Source organism: Pristiophorus japonicus, chromosome 1 (genome assembly GCF_044704955.1).
Source record: "Pristiophorus japonicus isolate sPriJap1 chromosome 1, sPriJap1.hap1, whole genome shotgun sequence".
Taxonomy (NCBI): Eukaryota; Metazoa; Chordata; class Chondrichthyes; family Pristiophoridae; genus Pristiophorus; species Pristiophorus japonicus.
Genome location: NC_091977.1, coordinates 201,139,427 through 201,163,748, shown reverse-complemented (window position 1 = coordinate 201,163,748; position 24,322 = coordinate 201,139,427). Strand labels below are relative to the sequence as shown.

The window sequence follows — 24,322 nt, the reverse complement described above, 5'->3', positions numbered from 1 at the left end:
TGGTTTGATGAGAATAATCAGGAGATCCAAGAACTAATAGATCGCAAGCGCAGATTATTTCTGAGCCTCAAGCAACAACCCAACTCAGGAGCAGCAAAGCAACATTACAGGTGGTTCAAGGCTGCGGTCCAACAAAAAACCTGGGACCTAAAGAACAGGTGGTGGATGGAGAAAGCACAGGAGATACAACAACTGGCCGACAGCCATGATGTGCGAGGATTCTTCATCACGGTCAAGGCCACCTACGGTCCAAATTCCCAAGACCCCACCCCACTGCTGGCCAAGAATGGGGAAACACTCATCAAGGACACCGAGGCAGTCAGGGCTCACTGGAAGGAGCACTTCGAAGATCTCCTCAATCGAGACTCTGCCTTTGACTCGACTGTTCTCGACTCCATCCCGCAGCATGCGACCCGCCACAACCTCAGTGAAACCCCAACGTTGCACAAGATAGGAAAAGCCATAAAACAGCTCAAGAACAAGGCTTGGAATCCCTGCTGAGGCGCTAAAGTGTGGCGGAGAGGCGCTGCTGGCGCGGATACATGACCTCATCTCTCTCATCTGGAGGGAGGAGAGCATGCTGGGAGATCTCAGAGATGCAATAATCGTGACCATCTTTAAAAAAGGAGACGTCCGACTGCGGCAATTACAGGGGACTCTCCCTGCTATCAGCCACTGAGAAAGCCGTCGCTAGAGTCCTCCTCAACCAGAGTGTCCATCATAGGTAAGGAAAAGTTATGCGATGCAGGATTTCTATGCATGCAGCCAATGCAGCACAGGTCCAGCGAGCTACCCAATGCTGTAGCCTGCGTTCCGGGGACCAGAGTCATGTACCATGAAGTGTGGCCACAAGCAGCCAACACACACGAGCTGCAGAGCAAGCGACCTCAGCAGGGCAATGGCACCGGTATCGATACCATGCCCCGGGTCGGCTCCATCTCTCAGGCACCAGATGGCACCAACTGCCTGAAGGAGCAGACTGCACTAAGGCCATACCCCTAGATGTAGTCACCCACCACTGGTTCCCCGACAGAAACAGGCACCAGCCAGGATCCCAAACTAAACGACGCTCAGGCTAGCGAGTCAGCAGTTCCCTTTGCACTGCTAGACGGCAGTTACTCAGGGAACAGCTGTGACCCAGGGCACAAAGGAAGGACAGGGAGGTCACAGGCATTTGTGAACCGGCTCGACGCTAGGACCACGGCAACAGCCCCGAGAGCAGGCAACTCGAACCAACCGGGTTCCCACTGCCAGCAACAAGCACTGAGCCGCCACCAGACTGCAAGCTCCGGAACTAGCTTGTCCCTTCGCACCATTCACTGCATTGATAAGGCATCTAACGTACTTGTCGCACCACGGAACCACACAAAAAAAAAATTCAAAACCCACTTACCTGAACTTGAATGTACATGAATGTTAGGAGCCCCCACCATAATCAATGTGGGGGGGGGGGGGTGGGGGGGCGAAGAGAATGGAGTGGTCAGGGACACACACACACACACAGCAACCACCAGCACGCTACTGCACCAACTACTCACCCAAGGTTGAAGTGGCCCGCCAAGGATCAACCAGACAGAGCCCACATAGAGCTAAGCCCAGAGCACAGTCAATGCAGAGGCGATTTGCACTGAGGGCTCAGGGGTGAGTGTTGTCACGTGTCCTACATGGCTACTGTTGGTACTATTACAAGATGTGCCATCAGAGGGCACAGCAATGGGAGACTTATAGGTTACTTGTACAGGTGTGACTGGCCTGGTATTAAAGGCAGGCCACCAGGTGTGATCCTCACTCTGGAGTTAACTAATAAATTACTACGGTCACTACAGTTCAACTACAACACACTGCCTCGTGGAGTCATTACTAGAGCATCTCAGGACACTACACAGACGATGCAGCCCGCCCAACGGAGCTGGTCGAGTGTGGTCAGTGCTTCGATGCTGGGGATGTTGGCTTGAGCGAGAACACCGACGTTGGTGCATCTATCCTGCCAGTGGATTTGCAGGATCTTGCAGAGGCAGCGCTGGTGGTACTTCTCCAGCGCTGAGGTCTCTGCTGTATATAGTCCACGTGTCAGCCATATAGGAGGGCAGGCATCACTACTGCCCTGTAGACCATAAGCTTGGTGCCAGATTTAAGGTCCTAGTCTTCAAACACACTCTTCCTCAGGCAACCGAAGGCTGCGCTGGCACACTGGAGGCGGTGTTGGACTTCGTCATCGATGTCTGCCCTTGCTGATAAATAGTAGGCTCCCGAAGTATGGAAAATGGTCCACGTTGTCCAAGGCCGAGCTGTGGATTTTGATGACTGGGGGGCAGTTCTGTGTGGCGGGGTCAGGTTGTAGGAGGACCTTTGTCTTACGGATGTTTAGTTTAAGGCCCATGCTTTCGTACGCCTCGGTGAAGATGTTGACGATGGTTTGGAGTTCGGCTTCTGAATGTGCGCAGATGCAAGCATCATCCGCGTACTGTAGTTTGATGACAGAAGATGGGATGACCTTGGACCTAGCCTGGAGGCGACGAAGGTTGAACAGGTTCCCAGTGGTTCGATAGTTTAGTTCCACTCCAGCAGGGAACTTGCTGATAGCGAGATGGAGCATTGCAGCATGGAAGATCGAAAAGAGCGTTGGTGTGATGCTGCAGCCCTGCTTGACCCCGGTCCGGACGTGCACTGGGTCTGTGGTAGATCCGTTGGTCAGGATCACGGCTTGCATGTCGTCGTGGAGCAGGCGGAGGATGGTGACAAACCTTTGGGGGCAGCCGAAAAGGAGGAGGACGCTCCGTAATCCCTCACGGTTGACAGTGTCGAAGGCCTTTTTGAGGTCAAAGAAGGCCATGTACAAGGGTTGGTGCTGTTCCCTTTATTTCTCTTGTAGTTGTCGCACCGTGAAGATAAGTGTCCATTGTACCCCATAGCAGACGGAATCCGCACTATGACTCCGGGAGGAGCTTCTCAGCCACAGGGAAAAGACGGTTGAGGAGGATTCTAGTGATGACACCGCTTTTGCTACATCACTTATGTCAATACTGTTTACCCATACCCTTAATCCAACCCTGAATGGGCCCCATTGTAGGCTTGGGCCCCGGGCGACTGCTCCATGTGTGTCCCAGGCGACTGCCCCATTTGTGTCCCACCCCCGCCTCCCCCCGCCTTAATCCACCCCTGGCTGCAGGTAATGAATGATTGCATATAAAACACTTGAAATAAAACCCAATCATTCTCTAGAAATTACATGTGGAAAAAGGGAAAGCAGTTTATAACTTAGAAATAACAGGTTTCCTAACATAACTATGAGCAAAAAAACCTAAAATTTCAACAAATATGAATAAAAATTATGTATGCATCTGCATTATAAAATGGGCTGCAATCAGACATCTGCAAAACCTGCAAAAGGGGTGATCTGATAGAGGTCTTTAAGATTATGAAAGGGTTTGATAGGGTAGACATAGAGATTATGTTTGCACTTGCATTCGAGACCAGGACTCGGAGCCATAAATATAAGGTAGTCACTAATCAATCCAATAGGCAATTCAGGTGAAACTTCTTTACCCAGAGTGGTTTGAGTGTGGAACGCGCTTCAACAGGGAATAGTTGAAGTGAATAGCATAGATGCATTTGAGGGGAAACTAGATAAATGCATGATGGAGAAAAGAATAGAAGGATATGTTGATGGGGTTAGAAGGGTGGGAAGAAGCTCGTCTGGAGTTTAAACACCAGCATTGACCTGTTGGGTCGAATGGCCTGTTTCTGTGCTGCAAATACTATGCAAAACTATATCCAATATGCCTGAAGTACTTAAACCATCTATAATGTAACTGCGTTGAGAATTAGAACTTGTATGACTCACAGGTTACAAAGGAAAGTTTAAAAAAAACACATTGCAGATGTTTTTCAAATGTCAACACAAGCCCTCTTAGATATCAATCTTAAATAATCTAATTTTGCCTGGTCAAAGGCACAGAGACAACTAACCAGATAAGCTCAAATTTGTAAACATCAGTTAGAGATGACTTTTTCTACAGCAGGTTCTTCTGACTGTTTATTCCAGTTAAACATAACTTCAAACTGACTAAATTACATACCATGATCAAACTAGGTTAGATACTGATAATGGTTTCCCTTTCTATTTTAAGTCCAATCTCACCTCAGTCAGCTCACAGCGATAGACTGCATTTAAATAATTTTGTATTTGAAACCCAACCACAGGCCTTGCTTGTAGAATGTACATCTATTATTATACACTCATTTTAGTTTCAAGAAAAATGCCGTTGTTACAAAAATAGGGCAACTTTTGATAATCTAAGCTGTCTGCTGTAACTTTACCTCTCTGCTCTTGTTGGTTTAGGCTTCAGTCACATTTGTCCACAACATTTTGGGAAATTCAACAAATTATTCTGCATGCTGTGGAGTTGAGTTAGATTTATTAAATAAACTGAGAATTGTCTCCTGATCCTGTTTCATTACAACTATGATAAAATACTCGATCAGTGGTGCAGTAATATCACACCATTGATTGAATCATTCTCCTCACCTATACAAACAAAAATAAGCAACTCTTCAAGACAAGAAGGCACCTCGCCCCAAACAAGGAGACCAGACTGACCACAGAAAATCTTTTTTAAATGTGGCACATAAGGATGGAACAGATTCGTGTTAAGATACGCATGATTCAAAACAAAGTAAGTTTTTCACAATTAAAGTACAAATAAAATCACAAGTACTGCCTGCGCTAACATTTTGTGCAAGTTCTGGTTACAGACAACATCGATTGCAATACAATAGTTGGAAGAATTCTTAAGGATGAATGTAATATAGTAGTTAGAAGAGGTCTTGAGGATGAATACAATTCAGAATCATTATCACAGTCATCTTAAAAATAACACACTCTTCTCAAAACTAGCACAGAAACTAGATGCCATCAGTGGAAACTGCTTAATTATAGTACTGAATATTAGAGAGTTCATTTAATTAAACCCAAGTGAACTTCACAAAGGTAGATGTGCTGCATATTTGACAAGTGTTTTTGTGAAAATGAAGTCAAGAATGTCCGAGCCCTCTGATAATAATATGCTATGAAACGACAAAGTTGAAGAAATCTGTACATTTTACTTACAATTCTACAAGTATTAATAAGTGACCTTTAAACAAATCTTTCCCTTAGGATCCCTTTCAAATAACAAATGGTTAAGGAATTAAAATCTTTGACAGATCAGGTCACTTCCATTTTTTTATTTTTGCTTAAAAGTCATAGGTGACATCATTGGGTAAATGGCTTGAGAACATAGAAACATAGAAAATAGGTGCAGGAGTAGGCCATTCGGCCCTTCTAGCCTGCACCGCCATTCAATGAGTTCATGGCTGAACATTCAACTTCAGTACCCCATTCCTGCTTTCTCGCCATACCCCTTGATCCCCCTAGCAGTAAGGACCTCATCTAACTCCTTTTTGAATATATTTAGTGAATTGGCCTCAACAACTTTCTGTGGTAGAGAATTCCACAGGTTCACCACTCTCTGGGTGAAGAAGTTCCTCCGCATCTCGGTCCTAAATGGCTTACCCCTTATCCTTAGACTGTGACCCCTGGTTCTGGACTTCCCCAACATTGGGAACATTCTTCCTGCATCTAACCTGTCTAACCCTGTCAGAATTTTATATGTTTCTATGAGGTCCCCTCTCATTCTTCTGAACTCCAGTGAATACAAGCCCAGTTGATCCAGTCTTTCTTGATAGGTCAGTCCCGCCATCCCGGGAATCAGTCTGGTGAACCTTCGCTGCACTCCCTCAATAGCAAGAATGTCCTTCCTCAGGTTAGGAGACCAAAACTGTACACAATACTCCAGGTGTGGCCTCACCAATGCCCTGTACAACTGTAGCAACACCTCCCTGCCCCTGTACTCAAATCCCCTTGCTATGAAGGCCAACATGCCATTTGCTTTCTTAACCGCCTGCTGCACCTGCATGCCAACCTTCAATGACTGATGTACCATGACACCCAGGTCTCTTTGCACCTCCCCTTTTCCTAATATACACACAACTGATGTTCTTCCAGCTCCTGTGCTGGTGTCAAAATCAGTAAATCCACCAAGGTTAATTCTGTTCACTGATGTCAAGACTGACTGTTTAATAGTCAAACAAAGTTATAGGAAAAACAATCCACATTTTCAAGTTAATCAGCAGTTTCACAGGATTTTGCTGATAGTCTTTCTTTGCATGCTTTTTAAAAAATAACTTGCTTACTCTGGAAATCTAAAAAGCATCATGCTACCTTCAAACTAATCAGAAAACTATTTTCCCTATTAATATTATGGCATACATTGGTCTGCAAGGTTTCTTATTTAATCTTTGAATGCAGTTTAAGTTGCATACACAAATTAATGATATAACTGAATGGGTCCCTCTTAAGACTATTTCTTCTATATTAGCTTCGCAAAGCTGCATGGTCTCTTCCCCAACCTTGTGCTCCAAATCAAGCCTTGTTGCTAGAGGCAGCAGATTAATCAACCATTGCTGACATTCTCTGTAGTTCAAAAAGCAGTTATGAAGAAGATCACATTCACAAAATCAGGAAGGTAATTAACATTTTCCATCTGCTTTTTGTCAACAGACAAATTAAACTAGTTCGAGTGATTAATGACAACCTAATGTTTAAGGTCAGCTTGGAATACTGGCATTCTGAAATGCTCACCTTCTGCAGAGTTCAGTCATGGCAGTGAGTAATGACAACCCAATTTTTTAGGCCAACTTAGAATACGGACATTCTGAAATTCTCATCGTCTGGAGTCGAAAGGAATGCTCTCTATAAACATCTGGACTATTCCAAGTGTTCATTTTCAGAGAAACATTCAGGTTATTGGCCAAAGAAATGCTCCCAGGACAAATAAGGAACAGTAGCAATGTTGTTGGTAGCCCAATGACTAGACAGACTAAATTAGTATTGTGGAATGCAGAATCATTCATCTTGTATTAGCAATTATCAAAGTCTTATTTCAGGAATTATTTAACAGATAGAGGATCCTCAATTGAGATTATTCCAGTCTGTCAGAATCTATGTCTACTGAAGCTTTCTTTTCGTAATGTTTTAAGTGATCAGAGCTTAGAATTTCCAATAGACATGCTTTACATCCAAATGGTTAGAAATGGTTTTGCACCGATACGAACTGAACTCTTATTTGCAGCTGGTTTTTAAAGGACAGTTCACTATCTGATTGTGCACAACTCCAGGTATAGATTTGGATGTACGTTGGAAGCACCTGCGTGGCTGGAGCAGAAAATTGCAAGTGTAAATAAAGGTGATGGTCACGATAGGGTGACATAAATTATGGAAAGTTTTGAAAAGACTCTGAAGGCATCTCAAGTCATTAATGGCCTGGTCAATGCTGAAGGAGGAGGAGACAGGCAAAAATGGGGACAATAAAACTTGAAGTACAAGTACATAATCCTTCACTCCCTTATCGTTCAAAAATCTGTCCATCTCCACCATAAATATATTCAATGACCCAGCCTCCGCCGGTCTCTGGGCAGAGAATTCCACAGATTTACGACCCTCAGAAGAAATTCCTCCTCATCTCAGTTCTAAATGGGCGACCCCTTATTCTTAACCTGTGTCCCAGAGTTCTAGATTCCTCGAGGGGAAACATCCTCTCTGCATCTACCTTGTCGATCCCCCTCAGTATCTTATATGTTTCAATAAGATCACCTCTCATTCTTCGAAACTCCAATGAGTATAGGCCCAACCTGCTCAACCTTTCTCTATCGTGTGCTTATCTAGCTTTTCCTTAGAAACATAGAAAATAGGTGCAGGAGTAGGCTATCCGGCACTTCGAGCCTGCACCACCATTCAATAAGATCATGGCTGATCATTCCTTCAGTACCCCGTTCCTGCTTTCTCTCCATACCCCTTGATCCCTTTAGCCGCAAGGGCCATATCTAACTCCCTCTTGAATATATCCAATGAACTGGCATCAACAATTCTCTGCGGTAGGGAATTCCACAGGTTAACAACGCTCAGTGAAGAAGTTTCTCCTCATCTCAGTCCTAAATGGCCTACCCCTTATCCCAAGAGTATGTCCCCTGGTTCCCAATATCGGGAACATTCTTCCCACATCTAACCTGTCCAGTCCCATCAGAATCTTATATGTTTCTATGAGATCTCTTCTCATCCTTCTAAACTCCAGTGAATACAGGCCCAGTCGATCCAGTCTCTCCTCATATGTCAGTCCTGCCATCCCTGGAATCAGTCTGGTGAACCTTCGCTGCACTCCCTCAATAGCAAGAACGTCCTTCCTCAGACAGGATACTGCAGCTTGCATGCAGTTGGAGCAGCGCGAGTCCGGGGTCGGAGGCCTATAAAAGGCCCAGCGGGAGAGTGAGGCGGCGGCAGTAGTTGGAGCAGCGCGAGTCCGGGGTCGGAGGCCTATAAAAGGCCCAGCGGCAGTGAGAGGCGTGACTTGTGCAGCTACAGGGAGAAGGCAAAAAAGAAGTAAAAAGAAACAGAAAGGTGACGTCACAGCCAAGGGGGTAAGTGATTGGCTGGTGATTGTTGAGTAGTTTTTCTTTCTTCTCTTTAACAGTGAGTAAACTTTATTATTGTTGCCTATCTAAGGGTTAAGTCATGGCAGAAGAGCTCGGTCGCATGTTATGCTCCTCCTGTACCATGTGGGAACTCAGGGACGACTCCAGTGTCCCTGACGAGTACATGTGCGGGAAGTGTATCCACCTACAGCTTCTGACGGTCCGCGTTGCGGAGTTGGAGCTGAGGGTGGATTCACTTTGGAGCATCCACGATGCTGAGAATGACGTGAGTAACACGTGTAGCGAGTTGGTCATACCACAGGAGAAGGGTCCACAGCCAGATAGGGAATGGAAGACCAGCAGGAAGAGCAGTGCAAAGAAGGTAGTGCAAGGGTCCCCTGTGGTCATCCCCCTGCAAAACAGATACACTGCTTTGAGTACTGTTGAGGGAGATGACTCATCAGGGGAAGGCAGCAGCAGCCAAGTTCATGGCACCGTGGCTGGCTCTGTTGCACAGGAGGGCAGGAAAAAGAGTGGGAGAGCGATAGTGATAGGGGATTCAATTGTTAGGGGAATAGATAGGCGTTTCTGCGGCCGCAACCGAGACTCCAGGATGGTATGTTGCCTCCCTGGTGCAAGGGTCAAGGATGTCTCGGAGCGGGTGCAGGACATTCTGAAAAGGGAGGGAGAACAGCCAGTTGTCGTGGTGCACATTGGTACCAATGACATAAGTATAAAAAAAAAAAGGGATGAGGTCCTACGAAAGAAATTTAAGGAGCTAGGAGCTAAATTAAAAAGTAGGACCTCAAAAGTAGTAATTTCGGGATTGCTACCAATACCACGTGCTAGTCAGAGTAGGAATTGCAGGATAGCCCAGATGAATACGTGGCTTGAGCAGTGGTGCAGCAGGGAGGGATTCAAATTCCTGGGGCATTGGAACCGGTTGTGGGGGAGGTGGGACCAGTACAAACCGGACGGTCTGCACCTGGGCAGGACCGGAACCAATGTCCTCGGGGGAGTGTTTGCTAGTGCTGTTGTGGAGGAGTTAAACTAATATGGCAGGGGGATGGGAACCAATGGAGGGAGAAAGAGGGAAACAAAAAGGAGACAAAAGCAAAAAACAGAAAGGAGATGAGGAAAAGTTGAGGGCAGAGAAACCCAAGGCAAAGAACAAAAAGGGCCTCTGTACAACAAAATTCTAAAAGGACAAAGGGTGTTAAAAAAACAAGCCTGAAGGCTTTGTGTCTTAATGCAAGGAGTATCCGTAATAAAGTGGATGAATTAACTGTGCAAATAGATGTTAACAAATATGATGTGATTGGGATTACGGAGACGTGGCTGCAGGATGATCAGGGCTGGAAACTCAACATCCAGGGGTATTCAACATTCAGGAAGGATAGAATAAAAGGAAAAGTAGGTGGGGCAACATTGCTGGTTAAAGAAGAGATTAATGCAATAGTTAGAATGGACATTAGCTTGGATGATGTGGGGTACCACAAGGTTCTGTGCTGGGGCCCCAGCTGTTTACACTGTATATTAATGATTTAGATGAGGGGATTAAATGTAGTATCTCCAAATTTGCAGATGACACTAAGTTAGGTGGCAGTGTGAGCTGCGAGGAGGATGCCATGAGGTTGCAGAGCGACTTAGATAGGTTAGGTGAGTGGGCAAATGCATGGCAGATGAAGTATAATGTGGATAAATGTGAGGTTATCCACTTTGGTGGTAAAAACAGAGAGACAGATTATCTGAATGGTGACAGATTAGGAAAAGGGGAGGTGCAACGAGACCTGGATGTCATGGTACATCAGTCATTGAAGGTTGGCATGCAGGTACAGCAGGCGGTTAAGAAAGCAAATGGCATGTTGGCCTTCATAGCGAGGGGATTTGAGTGCAGGGGAAGGGAGGTGTTGCTACAGTTGTACAGGGCCTTGGTGAGGCCACACCTGGAGTATTGTGTATAGATTTGGCCTCCGAACTTGAGGAAGGACATTCTTGTTATTGAGAGAGTGCAGCGAAGGTTCACCAGACTGATTCCCGGGATGGCGGGACTGACCTATCAAGAAAGACTGGATCAACTGGGCTTGTATTCACTGGAGTTCAGAAGAATGAGAGGGGACCTTATAGAAACGTTTAAAATTCTGATGGGTTTAGACAGGTTAGATGCAAGAAGAATGTTCACAATGTTGGGGAAGTCCAGAACCAGGGGTCACAGTCTAAGGATAAGGGGTAAGCCATTTAGGACCGAGATGAGGAGAAACTTCTTCACCCAGAGTGGTGAACCTGTGGAATTCTCTGCCACAGAAAGTTGTTGAGGCCAATTCACTAAATATATTCAAAAAGGAGTTAGATGTAGTCCTTACTACTAAGGGGATCAAGGGGTATGACAAGAAAGCAGGAATAGGGTACTGAAGTTGCATGTTCAGCCATGAACTCATTGAATGGCGGTGCAGGCTAGAAGGGCCGAATGGCCTACTCCTGCACTTATTTTCTATGTTTCTGCACGCCAGCTATTTCGATTGAGAGCTCTCCTGGCAGGCAAACAATTACAGCTGCGATCCACTTTAAAAATGGCCGAGTGCCAAGTTTTGCCTCTATTGCGCATGCGCGCACATCGGGCCGGCACCACTGCGCATGCGCGAGCACGGTTTTCGGCGCTGGTGTTTGGCCCCGCCCCCACTTGAGCATGCACGCCACACCAGGACTCCGGGGACTATGAACAATGGCAAGGATGGGGCAATTTTTTCCCCAGCGCCATTTCCAGCACGCAAAGTCGGCGCGTTTCAGGTCAGTGCGCTGAAAAAACGGCTTGGGCAATGTTGGGCCCCATGTTTCTAATTTGCTTTTCTGCCCCAGCACCATTACTGGCAAATAATGCAGTTTTGTCTATCTGATCTAATAGTGGTATTCAAAATGATGGAGGTTTTGATTGAATAAGTAGGGAGAAATGATTTACTCTGATAAATGGCTTGTTAACCAGAGGTCATTGATTTTAAAAAATTGGCAAAAGAACTAGAGGGGAAATGCGAAGAAATTTCTTCACACAGATGATTAAGATCTGGAACGCACTACCTGAAAGGGTGGAGGAATCAGATGCAATATGAACTTTTAAAAGACAATTGGACATGTACTTGAAGGGGACTCATTTGCAGGGTTATGGACAACAAGCTGGGGTGTGCGACTAAATTGAACAGTTCATTCAAATGACTGCCTCCTGTGCTGCAAGTTTCTTAAACTGTCTTATAGAATGTGAGAAAATGAGAAGCACACGATGAGCAGCAGAGTCTGGAAGCAAGAGACTGGTTTAGTCCTACAGAAATAAGCCATAAATAAAAGAGAAGCAGGGATGAGAGTCATGAGCTGTGGTTCACAGCTCTTAGTTAGTCCCAAAACAAAATCTAGTCTATGGGAATAGTCAAGTGGCCCACCCAAGTGTCAATACAGTTTTTGGAAACCTGTTCTCGAAAGGAATTTAAAGCTTTGACAAAGTCAATATAGTTTAAGCAAATTAAATACTCACTTCACTTCCACACCAATATTAAATTCAATTTGTACAGTAATAAGCTGTCCCGTTAAGGAAAAGGCAAAACAAACTTAAATCCTTGATGTCTGAAAATCTAATTTACATTACCCTACATTCAAGAATACTTCAAGATTGGGTCCTACAATAGGGTTTAACACAGCAAATAAATGAAAGTTGTGCCTTGTCTTCGTCAGAGAGAAACTAACAATTAAACAGCGAGCCAAATACCCCAAAATTGAGTGATTGGAGATTATCAATTTACATTTTACATTTAGCTCTAATGAATGACATTGGTCAGCATTTATTGCCCATCCCTAATTGCTCTTGAGAAGGAGGTGGTGAGCCACCTTCTTGAACCACTGCATTCCTGAGGTGAAGGTACCCCCAAAGTGCTATTATGGAGAGAGTTCCAAGATTTTCATCCAGTGATGATGAAGGAATGGCAATATACTTCCAAGTCAGAATGGTGTGTAACTTGAAGGGGAACTTGCAGATGATGGTGTTCCCATGCAACTGCTGCCCTTGTCCTTCTAGGTAGTGGAGGTCGCAGGTTTGGGAGGTGCTGCCGAAGAAGCCATGGTGAGTTGCTGCAGTGCATCTTGTAGATGGTACACACTACAGCCACGGTGCGCCAGTGGTGGAGGGAGTGAATGTTTAAGGTGATGGATGGTGTGTCAATCAAGCGGGCTGCTTTGTCTTGGATGGTGTCGAGCTTTTTGAGTGTTGTTGGAGCTGTACTCATCACACTCCTGACTTGTGCCTTGTAGATGGTGGAAAGGTTTTGGGGAGTCAGGTGGTGAGACACTCGCCGCAGAATACCCAGCCTCTGATCTGCTCTTGTTGCCACAGGCTGGTCCAGTTAAGTTTCTGGTCAATGGTGACCCCACCCCCCCCGGATATTGATGGTGGGGGATTCAGTGATGGTAATCCCATTGAATGTCAAAGGGCATTGGTTAGTCTCCCGCTTGTTGGAGATAGTCATTGCCTGGCACTTGTGTAGCACGAATGTTACTGGGCACTTATCAGCCCAAGCCTGAATGTTGTCCAGGTCTTGCTGCATGCAGGCATAGACTGCTTCATTATCTGAAGAGTTGCAAATGGCACTGAACACTGCAGTCATCAGCGAACATTCCCACTTCTGACCTTATGATGGAGGGAAGATCATTGATGAAACAGATGGTGGTGGTTGGGCTTAGCACACTGCCTTGAGGAACTCCTGTAGCAATGTCCTGGGGCTGTGATGTTTGCCCTCTTGTATCCTCTTTAAATATCTGCATATTTAAAGAGGACCCCACCGACTTGTGACAGGTGTCCTCGCCACCTGCAACTTAAAATTGCAGTCAGCCAGATCACGGCAGGAAATTAAGCCCTGCGTTCCACTTTAACTGACCTCATCATCCCCTGCCTCCACCCGACTTCCACCAGGGTACTATAGCATATTGGTTATGTTACTGGACTAGTAATCCAGAGGCCTGGACTAATAATCCGGAGACATGAGTTCAAATCCCATCACGGCAGCTGTGCAATTTAAATTCAGCTAATTAAATAAATCTGGAATTTAAAAAAAAATGTTAAATGTCAGTAATGGTGACCATGGTTGTCGTAAAAACCCATCTGGTTCACTAATGTCTGTTAGGGAAAGAAATCCAACGTCCTTACCTGGCCTATATGTGAATATAGACCCACAAAAATGTGGCTGACTCTTATCTGACCGAGCTAGCCACTCAGTTGTAACAAACATGCTACAACAAAGTCAGCACTATCAGTATCTTCATCACATGAACTGCAGCAGTTTAAGGTGATGGCTCACTAAAATAGTTCCAGCTAGCGGACTACTGCTCCACCTAGTGGACTACTGTGGTAATGCAACTAATGCTGTATACAATAAAGTCGTCAGGTCACCTGGAGTTAACAGGCATCTTTGGAGGTCGTAAAGAATATGAAACATTAGCGATGAAGGATGGGATAATCGGATTCTCTCACTGAAATTTTTGTTGGTGGATGATTCCAGCCAAACAGAGAGACTAGAGAGGTCCTTTGTTTGCAGAACAGCTAAAAATCCAAGGTAAATTAAAAGCACACTTGGCTGAACTGCCAGAGTCCAGATGGCTGCGCCTATGGGAATAATAGCGCGTTTGGCTGAATTACATCGTGACCATGAAACATTCGGGGCATTTGTGGAGCGGCTAGAATAGTATCATTGAAGTCGCTGATGATCAAAACAGTAACTGGGTGGTGTTGGAAAGAAAACGTGCTATTTCCTTGACTGACGCAGGCCCCGTGGTGTTTGAAACCCTGAAAAATTAGCTTGCTCCCGTCAAGCCAAAGGACACATCACTTATGGAAATTCTAAGCAAGTTCGAACAGCACTACAGTCCTGAGCCCCTGGAAATTGCTGAAAGTTATCATTTTGGAATACAAGATCAATTAACCAATGAAAGTATCAGTGAGTACATTGCAGCATTAAAGAAGCTATCTATTAACTATCATTTCGGAAACTTTCAGGACCGAGCATTGTATGACTGCTTTGTTTGTGGGATGAAAAATGAAGCAATCAGGAGGATGTTGTTGACAACCCCTAACTTGACTTTTGATTTAGCTTGTCAGACAGCCATGTCAATGGACATGGCCGACCAATAACCCTGAGAATTTCATATAATTTCCAGTCATCAGACTACCGAGGTGAATCGCCTGCAGGCTAAAAGGAGAAAGTTGAGCAAGAACTCAAAAGACTAGAGACTGAGAACATTATCTCTAAGATAGATCTATGTAATTGGGCTACACCCATTGTTGTTGTACCTAAGTCCGATGGTAAGGGAAGATTGTGGTGATTATAAAGTAACTGTAAACCAGGTTCTAGAGGGTAATCTCCCCAATACATTGCCAAATTTAGAAGATTTGTTCACAATGCTGACAGATGGTCAGATCTTCTCAAAGTTAGACCTCATAACTGCTTACTTAAAACTTGAGTTAGATGAGGCCACCAAGTCATGCTTGACTATAAATACTCATCTCGGCCTATATCAATTTAATAGGCTACCATTTGGAGTGTCTTCTGTCCCCGCCATACTTTAAGGCGTGATGAACCAGATTTTGCAAGGCATTGAAAGGGTAGTATGTTATTTCGATGACATACTCATTTCAGCACCATCAGGTAAATCCAGAGAACATTCAGTCAGGCAGAGTCAGCATGGATTTATGAAGGGGAAGTCATGTTTGACAAATTTGCTGGAATTCTTTGAGGATGTAACGAACAGGGTGGATAAAGGAGAACCAGTGGATGTGGTGTATTTGGACTTCCAGAAGGCATTTGACAAGGTGCCACATAAAAGGTTACGGCACAAGATAAAATTTCACGGGGTTGGGGGTAATATATTAGCATGGATAGAGGATTGGCTAACTAACAAAACAGAGAGTCGGGATAAATGGTTCATTCTCTGGTTGGCAACCAGTAACTAGTGGGGTGCCGCAGGGATCAGTGCTGGGACCCCAACTATTTACAATCTATATTAACGACTTGGAAGAAGAGTCCGAGTGTAACATAACCAAGTTTGCTCATGATACAAAGATGGGAGGAAAAGCAATGTGTGAGGAGGATACAAAAAATCTACAAAAGGACAGACAGGCTAAGTGAGTGGGCAAAAATTTGGCAGATGGAGTATAATGTTGGAAAGTGTGAGGTCATGCACTTTGGCAGAAAAAAAAAAATCAAAGAAAAAGTTATTATTTAAATGGAGAAAGATTGCAAAGTGCCGCAGTACTGCGGGACCTGGGGATACTTGTGCATGAAACACAACAGTATAGTATGCAAGTACAGTAAGTGATCAGGAAGGCCAATGGTATCTTGGCCTTTATTGCAAAGGGGATGGAGTATAAAAGCAGGAAAGTCTTGCTACAGCTATGTAAGGTATTGGTGAGGCCACACCTGGAATACTACGTGCAGTTTTGGTTTCCATATTTACGAAAGGATAGACTTGCTTTGGAGGCAGTTCAGAGAAGGTTCACTAGTTGATTCCAGGGATGAGGGGGTTGACTTATGAGGAAAGGTTGAGTAGGTTGGGCCTCTACTCATTGGAATTCAGAAGAATGAGAGGTGATCTTATCGAAATGTATAAGATTATGAGGGGGCTTGACAAGGTGGATGCAGAGAGGATGTTTCCACTGATGGGGGAGACGAGAACTAGAAGACATGATCTTAGAATAAGGGGCCGCCCATTTAAAAGAGAGATGAGAAATTTCTTCTGAGGGTTGTAAATCTTATGGAATTTGCTGCCTCAGAGAGCTGTGGAAGTTGGGATATTGAATAAATTTAAGACACAAAGAGAGAGTTTCTTAAATGATAAGGGAATAAGGGGTTATGGGGAACGGGTGGGGAAGTGGAGCTGAATCCATGATCAGATCAGCCATGATCTTATTGAATGGCGGAGCTGGCTCGAGGGAACGTACGGCCTACTCCTGTTCCTATTTCTTATGTTATGTTATTATAATAACGTATTGAATGAAGTGCTCAAAAGGCTAGAGAAGCACAGAGTACGAGTGACTGCTCGCAAGTGAGAGTTATTTGAAAACACAGTGGAGTACTTAGGGTACAGAGTAGACAAATATGGTTTACATCCAACTAAGGGAAAGCTAGATGCAATCAGAAATGCATCCACTCCCACGAATGTCACTGAACTTCAATCATTTTTGGGTCTTTTGAACTATTATGGGAAGTTCCTCCCAAATTTGGCTACAGTGTTACATCCACTGAATGAGCTGTTGAAAAAACAGGTCCATTGGAAGTGGTCAGAAGAATGAGACACAGCATTTAAGAAGTGTAAAAGCCAATTGGTAGAGAGCACTATGTTAGTTCACTATGACGTATCCAAGTTGGAATGATTCGATTATTTCGGACTCATCAGATAGTCTAATTACAAGTACAGTAGCATATCCTACATCAAATGTATGAGAATCAAGTCCAAGAGAAAGTCAAAATTTAAGTCCGAGTCAGAGTCAGGCAGACAAACAGTCTGAAGTTGTAGAGAAATCTAACATAGATCAAGGCATTCCTTGAAGGAAAACTTTACTCAGGATCAGCCTAGAAATGAGTCTAAGTTTGATACCATGTTTGGAAGGTTCTGCACGAGAGCAAAGGTATCATCTTCGAAACAGAAAACCTGTGGTTAAGTTTGATTTGTAAATATGACAAAATAAGTCCATATCTTTTGCTTTGTATAACCATGATAGTTATGTATGATATTGTTTGTTATAATTATTACTTCTTTGAGGGAGAAGTGTCATGTAGTTCCAGCTAGGGGATTACTGTGATAATGCAACTAATGCTGTGTATAATAAAGTAGTCAGGTCACCTGACAAGTTCCTGGCGTTAGCAGCCATCTTTGGAGTGTGTGTGTGTGTTGTGAGGTCGTAAAGAATATATAACACTCACCACCACCTTATCAAGGGCATTTAGGGATGGGCAATAAATGCCGGCCTTGCCAGCAACGCCCGCATCCTGTGAACAAATACATTTTTTTTAAGAAAAGGCAGGGGAAGTTAACATCGACCCCAGTGAATCAAAGAGCATTTAATAGTTATTTTCTTCCTTTTCTCCCCTCAGAAAAAATTAATCATGGAACATCTCAACAGCTTTGTAACTTTAAAACATTTGTTTTGATAATTTTGCTTTGATAAAATGCCTTGTATCCCTTCTCTCAAATTTCCTACTGCATTGCATATACAATTAATTAACTTGCAGCGGCATGACGAATGTAGGCAAATGCAGCACACAATTTATGCAGAGCAAGATTTCACGAACGGCAACTGAATGCACACCCAATTAACCAGATTTTAGCAATATTGGCTGTAGGAAGAATGTTGGCTAGGATGCTGGAAAACCAGCTGCTTTTCATTGAATCGTGCTACCTTTAGCATACTCTTGAACCACAGGAACAGACAGTGGGTCTCAGTTCAACATCTCATTCCAAGGACTGCACTTCAGGCAATGCAGTACTCCCACAGGACTGAAATGTTAGCCAAGTTTCACGTACCCATGTCCCAAATCTATAATCATAATATTTAGGAAACAGTGTTACCAGCTAAGCCAAGTTGACACTTTTTACAGTTTCTTTTTGTTGAATGAACTGAGCTAGAAACTTGAGAACACCACCATCTAATTATAGATTAACACAGTAAAAAAGTCATTAACTAGTAGCTGTAGCAAACTGGATTTTACCTTTGGTGCCTGAGCAGAGTTTCTGAACTAATATTTCTGTAATATTTAAATTCAATAAGTAGGTAGCCCGAAATTTGACTCAAAATAATGCCTTAATGTGTTCATTTGCTATCCAAAAGGGGGGGGGAATATTATTTTTCAGACTATTGCAAGTACTACATTTTTTTGCAACACCTGAGAGGCCAGGTTCCATTCCACTAGCACAGCCAGGGAATGAGTGAAGGTATATTTTTTGTGAGCCATCCACTCACACACCCAAGGGCTGCCATTATCTCAGGGTTGTAAACTTTGATTGACAGTGAAGTAGGGTGAACCCCTAATCTCTCAGATTTAAGGCTCCCTCCCTCACAGTGAGCTGTGATCTAGCAGGTCCCAGCAGAAAAGTTGCCTGCTTATTAAAAAGTCTTAATTAGCCAGCTTATAATAGCTTAACCAGAAAAGTTAGCTTATTATTATAAGCATTGTATCAGAATTTGTGGTTGGAGGCTACGCGTGGGTGTATGCTTCCGACTGCAAACATTTCTACCAAAGTACCTGTTGTTCCAAGAGTTTTGGAGACTTCTGGTCCTAGGCCACTACGTGAAGGCTTGAATAGAGGCCCATGTATCCCAGCTTTGTATGCATCACTGGGATCACGTGGACCGGCCCAACCTATCAAAGATGGGGTATTCCCATTGATACTTATGGCGATTCCGGAATCACCTCAAGTATCAATGGGAATACCCCCAAAAACACACAAACACTTAAGATAAATTGAAAAAAACCATCACATATTTAAAATTAATCAAAACTGAATTTAATTATTTAAAATAAAATTGTAATTTAATTTTTAACATTTTAAATATTGAAAATAAACTTACTTTATTTAATAGGATTTTAAATGCTTAATTATTGAAAAAATGGATTATTCAGTGTAAAAAGACTTAGGCTGATAAAAGCAGGCAGTCGTAAGCATTTCAAGGGCATTCGCTGGGCAGGAGAACTCTCCGCCCACTGAGGCCCGTTACTTTTGGATGCAGTGGGTCTGTCAAGAGGATTCTTGATAGATCGCAAGTTCCAGGTTTAGGCGCATGCACTTCGCATACCAGAACCCGGAACTTGTGCGGCCCTACGAACGCGTGCGCACCTCGTACGCATCCGTAGGAGCCCCAAATTCAGGGCCATTATTTTCCATGATTGTAGAGCATAGGAAATTGATAAATCTAATTATGAAAACTGCATTCATATCATTTGTGGAAAATAAACGAGTTGTTACTAAGAAGTTGCGCATTGTTTCAGTAGAGTGCTTTTCAGTCTGCTTTCTAAAAAGAGCGAATTCATGTGGCAGCACGCAATACATTTCAGCAGCCGGTACATCGAGCGAGGGCTCTCTCTTGCAATCCCACGAATCATAATTTTCTCAATATTGGACAGTAAAAGATTTACTCTGGATCTTAGGAGACACAAGATACGTCTATGGGAGGAGCTGGTGATGCTGAACCCGAGATTATCTAGCTCAAAAATCTGAAAATCACAGTAGCACAAAACCAGTTATACATATAAATGTACCTATCCGATACTAACTACAAGGTTTTCTTTTACTGCTAAGACAAAATGACATTTAGGAAATCTTTGGCTGAATACAGCATTACTTAAAGTAGAATCATCAATAATCATGTCAAAATCTAACAAAGGTGGATCATCAGTCTGTCGCAGTCACCATGGAGTCCCACTTGACCGAATGCAGTGAACTTTACAAATGACTCTCCTGGATTTCTTCTGAGAACCAGAGAAATGCTGCCCATTCATGTCACAATATTCACAACACTCAGCATGTAATCCAAACACCCCATTTTACAACGCAGACACAAGCACATTATAGCTATACTTATCTGTTCCATCACTTAACCAGCTTTCTCGTCTCACAAGCACATATTTTTCAGACAGATGACTGATGAAGAATCTCTGCTTACACATTCCAACAATTCCAATTACGCAAGCCAAGGCTAGTCACCATCGAGATTACTAGGGTCTTATTTACAGATTGAGAATTAGAGATTGTCAGTGTACTCATCATCAGCACAGACAGTCCCTCGGAATCGAGGAAGATTTACAGTCCCTCGGAATCGAGGAAGACTTACTTCCACTCTTAGCACGAGTTCTTAGGTGGCTGAACAGTCCAATACGAGAACCCCAGTCTCTGTCACAGGTGGGACAGATAGTCGTTGAGAGAAGGGGTGGGTCAGACTGGTTTGCCGCATGCTCTGTCCGCTGCCTGCACTCGCCGACAAGACTCGAGATGCTCAGCACCCTTCCGGATGTACTTCCTCCACTTAGGGCAGTCTTTGGCCAGGGACTCCTAGGTGTCAGTGGGGATGTTGCACTTTATCAGGGAGGCTTTGAGGGTGTCCTTGTAATGTTTCCACTGCCCACCTTTGGCTCATTTGCCGCGAAGGAGTTCCGAGTAGAGCGCTTGCTTTGGGAATCTCATGTCTGGCATGCGAACTATGTGGCCTGCCCTATGCTAAATACATCTAATTCCAGTGCAATATAATTGTGAAATTACAAACATGTAAATATTCAGAGCTGCTGACTGTATATACTCTCATGATGTTGCAGTATACGGCTCAATGTGTGCTCATAGAAGAAAACAAGCATGGCAGCCAACAAAGGAAAATGGCTTTTTACGGACTATGTGGAGCTGCCAAGGGGAGGAGTGTGGTGCTTCTTGATGAGGGTAGAGTATTTAGAAAGATAGCAAAATTACACACTGTAATCTCTCAATCAACAAGGTATTGAAAGACTCGAATTGAGTTGATGCTTGGGCAGGAACATGGTTCAAAACAACTTATTTTATAAGTTTTAGAGTCTTGTATGCCACTACTGTCCTGTTTATTGTTAGGTTATCAATTATAGTAGGGCAGTTGAGATGTATTATACAAATTATCATACTGATCACTGTCAAGTGTCCCAGAATGGCCCAGTAATTTACAGTATGAATTTTCTTCTCTTTTACTTAGTAATAGAAAGAATGGGGAAAATTAGACTGTAAAACCAGACAGTAGGTTATTTTTGGACAAAACTTACTTTATCATCAAACTCTTCATGTCTATGTCATCCCCCTCTCGCAACTCAATCTTGCTGGTCAGCGTGAGTGAGACTTCTGTCTTTGCAAGCTGAGAAAGTACATTTTCTTTGTTGGGGTCATTCGGGTCAACAGCCCCCTCCCCTGGGAAGATAGAAATTGCATTCAGTTTTACTGACAGTAAATGTTGTTCTCTGGTCTCATGGGGCCAGATATGTTTAGACTATTCCCAAAGATATGCAATGCATAGACAAAAAAACATCATCCCCTGTCTAGGCATAAAACATCCAAAAACATTGTACGAATAGAATCTGCTAAAGTTTTCTCATTTCTGACAGACTTCTGAACCATATTCAGGAGTTTAACCAAAAGGACATATTGAAAAGCCAGAAAATTCTCAGCAACTCATTCAAGTTAGTAAGAATATCAGATCTCGAGCTAAGCACTGGAAAACAAAACTGAATTTAAATTAATTTCCTAACGGTTATAAAAATTAGTACAATTAGTTAAGAATCTGCTTTTTAACTGGGCAAGCGTAATGTGTTTTGGGAGGATTCTGGGAGCTGGGTTGAGATGTGAAATTAAGCCTATCTGCTACCAGCAGATATTCTGGACACGTAACCTTGAAGCTACTTCTCGCCATTTTTTAAAAAGTCTTTGCAACTATATCTTTGATCATCTCTCCCATTATTGCTTAATACCTGCCCTCTCCTATATGAAGCACATGATGTCGAAAAAATTGTGATTACTAGTCCTAGAATACAGCACCTCCTCATTAGCAGCAAGATGTACAACTTCAACCCCCATCCCCTTAGATAAAAGGCCCAACACTGTCCTTTGCTTAATGCATACCACACACTACGGACTCAACTAACAGGCAAACTCATCTTTTCTCCTCAATTTGGGTACTGGATAACATGGTAATGGGTATGCAAAGTAAAGCAAGTAGGCTTCCAGAATATGATAGATTTGTGCACTTACATTGTTGTAATGTACAGTCAATTCCCAATTTAGCAGTTCAATTTAAAACAAATGCATTGACCTGGATCTTGCTGTGAGTAACGGAGGAACAGCTTTTGCCATTCACCTCACGCACAGTTGCCTAAATACTTTTCATGGGCTTCTCATCAGAGATTTCTGGTTTTCGGGCGTCTAATCCAGTGCTGCACCCTCTACAGAGGATCTGTGGCATCTGTGAGCAGGTCAAGCAACAGGAGGCCCTTCAACCAGTCAGATTGAAGAATCCTCACTGAGATATGCAGACTGCAAAGCAGGAAGTAAAAACCAGGAAATATAAATTATATTTAAATCATTGTACAGGAAGCAAAATAAAGATTGAGACAGAACATGGGATTAAGGAAGACACAAGAGAAAAGCAGAAAAACTATAAAACATGTTTATTTTTAAATTTGCAACATTAATTTTCTTGAGGGAAATGAAACTCCATACTTAGAAAATTATTTTTTCAGGGTTAGAGAGATTGTTCAACAGTAATTATCATTTCTTATGCCACTAAAATCTCAGTTATTTCTGAATGTAGAAACCCTAACTTTTTCATCTGTCTTTAGAGCGAGAACAGTGGGTAATTAACCTAAGTTCATGCCATCACAGTGATCTCTGTGCAGATTCCATTGGCAAAGACTGCAACAGTGCAGCCTGTGGAAGAGCAGGGTGTCACTGACAGCAATTTCTGGATTTCTGCATTTAACTGCATATGTGCAGACGCCATAAGTTGCGTCAGTTTTACTCTAATAATTGCGAGTGCCTACTGCCTCGCCATTATTAGTACAGCAAAATACGGTCCCTAACATTTGCCTACATTAGTGACTACACTTCAAAAGCACTTCATTAAAAATATTGGAGCAAACTATTGCCTTTCGGCTAAAATCAAATAGAAAAATGCTTATTTTGAAATACACAAGAATTTCATTATGGCTATATCTAAAATCCTAATAAACATAGGTGTCTATTTTTCTTTCAATTTTTGAAAAAGATAATTTTATTCACACTGGCTAAATTTACTTCTTAGCCTAAAACAAAAATCTACAGTCAATTCTTAAATTACTCACCAATCAAAGTTTCAACATCAGGTACGTTTCCTAATCCTTCCAGGAGCTCATGCAATAGGTCATTATGATCTGGCGAAATAGCTTCCTGGTGTTCTAACAGCAGCTGTCACAAGGAGAAGAAGACTGGGTCACAAATCTCTCATGAGTTTAAACTTTCCATATATAGTCATAAAAATCTGTAAAATTAAAATTAATTTAAAAAAAGCGACAAACTGAATACCAGTGTGCAGTCTCATAGAAACATAGAAATTAGGTGCAGGAGCAGGCCATTCGGCCCTTCAATAAGATCAAGACTGATCATTCAACCTCAGTACCCCTTTCCTGCTTTCTCTCCATAACCCTTGATCCCTTTGGCCATAAGGGCCATATCTAACTCCCTTTTGAATATATCTAATGAACTGGCCTCAACAACGTTCTGCGGTAGAAAATTCCACAGGTTAACCACTCTCTGAGTGAAGAAGTTTCTCCTCATCTCGGTCCTAAATGGCTTACCCCTTATTCTTAAGACTGTGACCCCTGGTTATGGAACTCCCCAGCAACGGGATCATTCTTCCTGCCTCTAACCTGTCCAATCCCGTCAGAATTTTATATGTTTCTATGAGATCCCCTCTCATTCTTCTAAACTCCAGTGGGTACAGGCCCAGTTGATCCAGTCTCTCCTCATGTCAGTCCTGCCATCCCAGGAATCAATCTGGTGAACCTTCACGAAACTCCCTCAATAGCAAGAACGTCCTTCCTCAGATTAAGGGACCAAAACTGAATACAATATTTCAAGTGTGGCCTCACCGAGGCTCTGTAGAACTGCAGTAAGACCTCCCTGCTTCTATACTCAAATCCTCTCGCTATGAAGGCCAACATGCCATTTGCCTTCTTCACCGCCTGCTGTACCTGCATGCCAAACTTCAATGACTGATGTATCATGACACCCAGGTCCCGTTGCACCT

The 24,322-nt window shown here is 43.3% G+C and overlaps 1 protein-coding gene across 1 annotated transcript in view; it reads right to left on the bottom strand.

Annotated features, from left to right (window-relative positions):
- The window catches only part of iqgap2 (IQ motif containing GTPase activating protein 2), a 405,429-nt gene that overhangs the window by 42,332 nt on the left and 338,775 nt on the right, over positions 1 to 24,322 (bottom strand). The window contains exons 31-32 of the mRNA XM_070886141.1: positions 23,379 to 23,481; positions 21,312 to 21,453 (exon numbers count right to left, since the gene is read on the bottom strand). Of these exons, the coding sequence (XP_070742242.1) occupies positions 21,312 to 21,453; positions 23,379 to 23,481 (245 nt within the window). The remainder of the gene's footprint in view (positions 1 to 21,311; positions 21,454 to 23,378; positions 23,482 to 24,322) is intronic.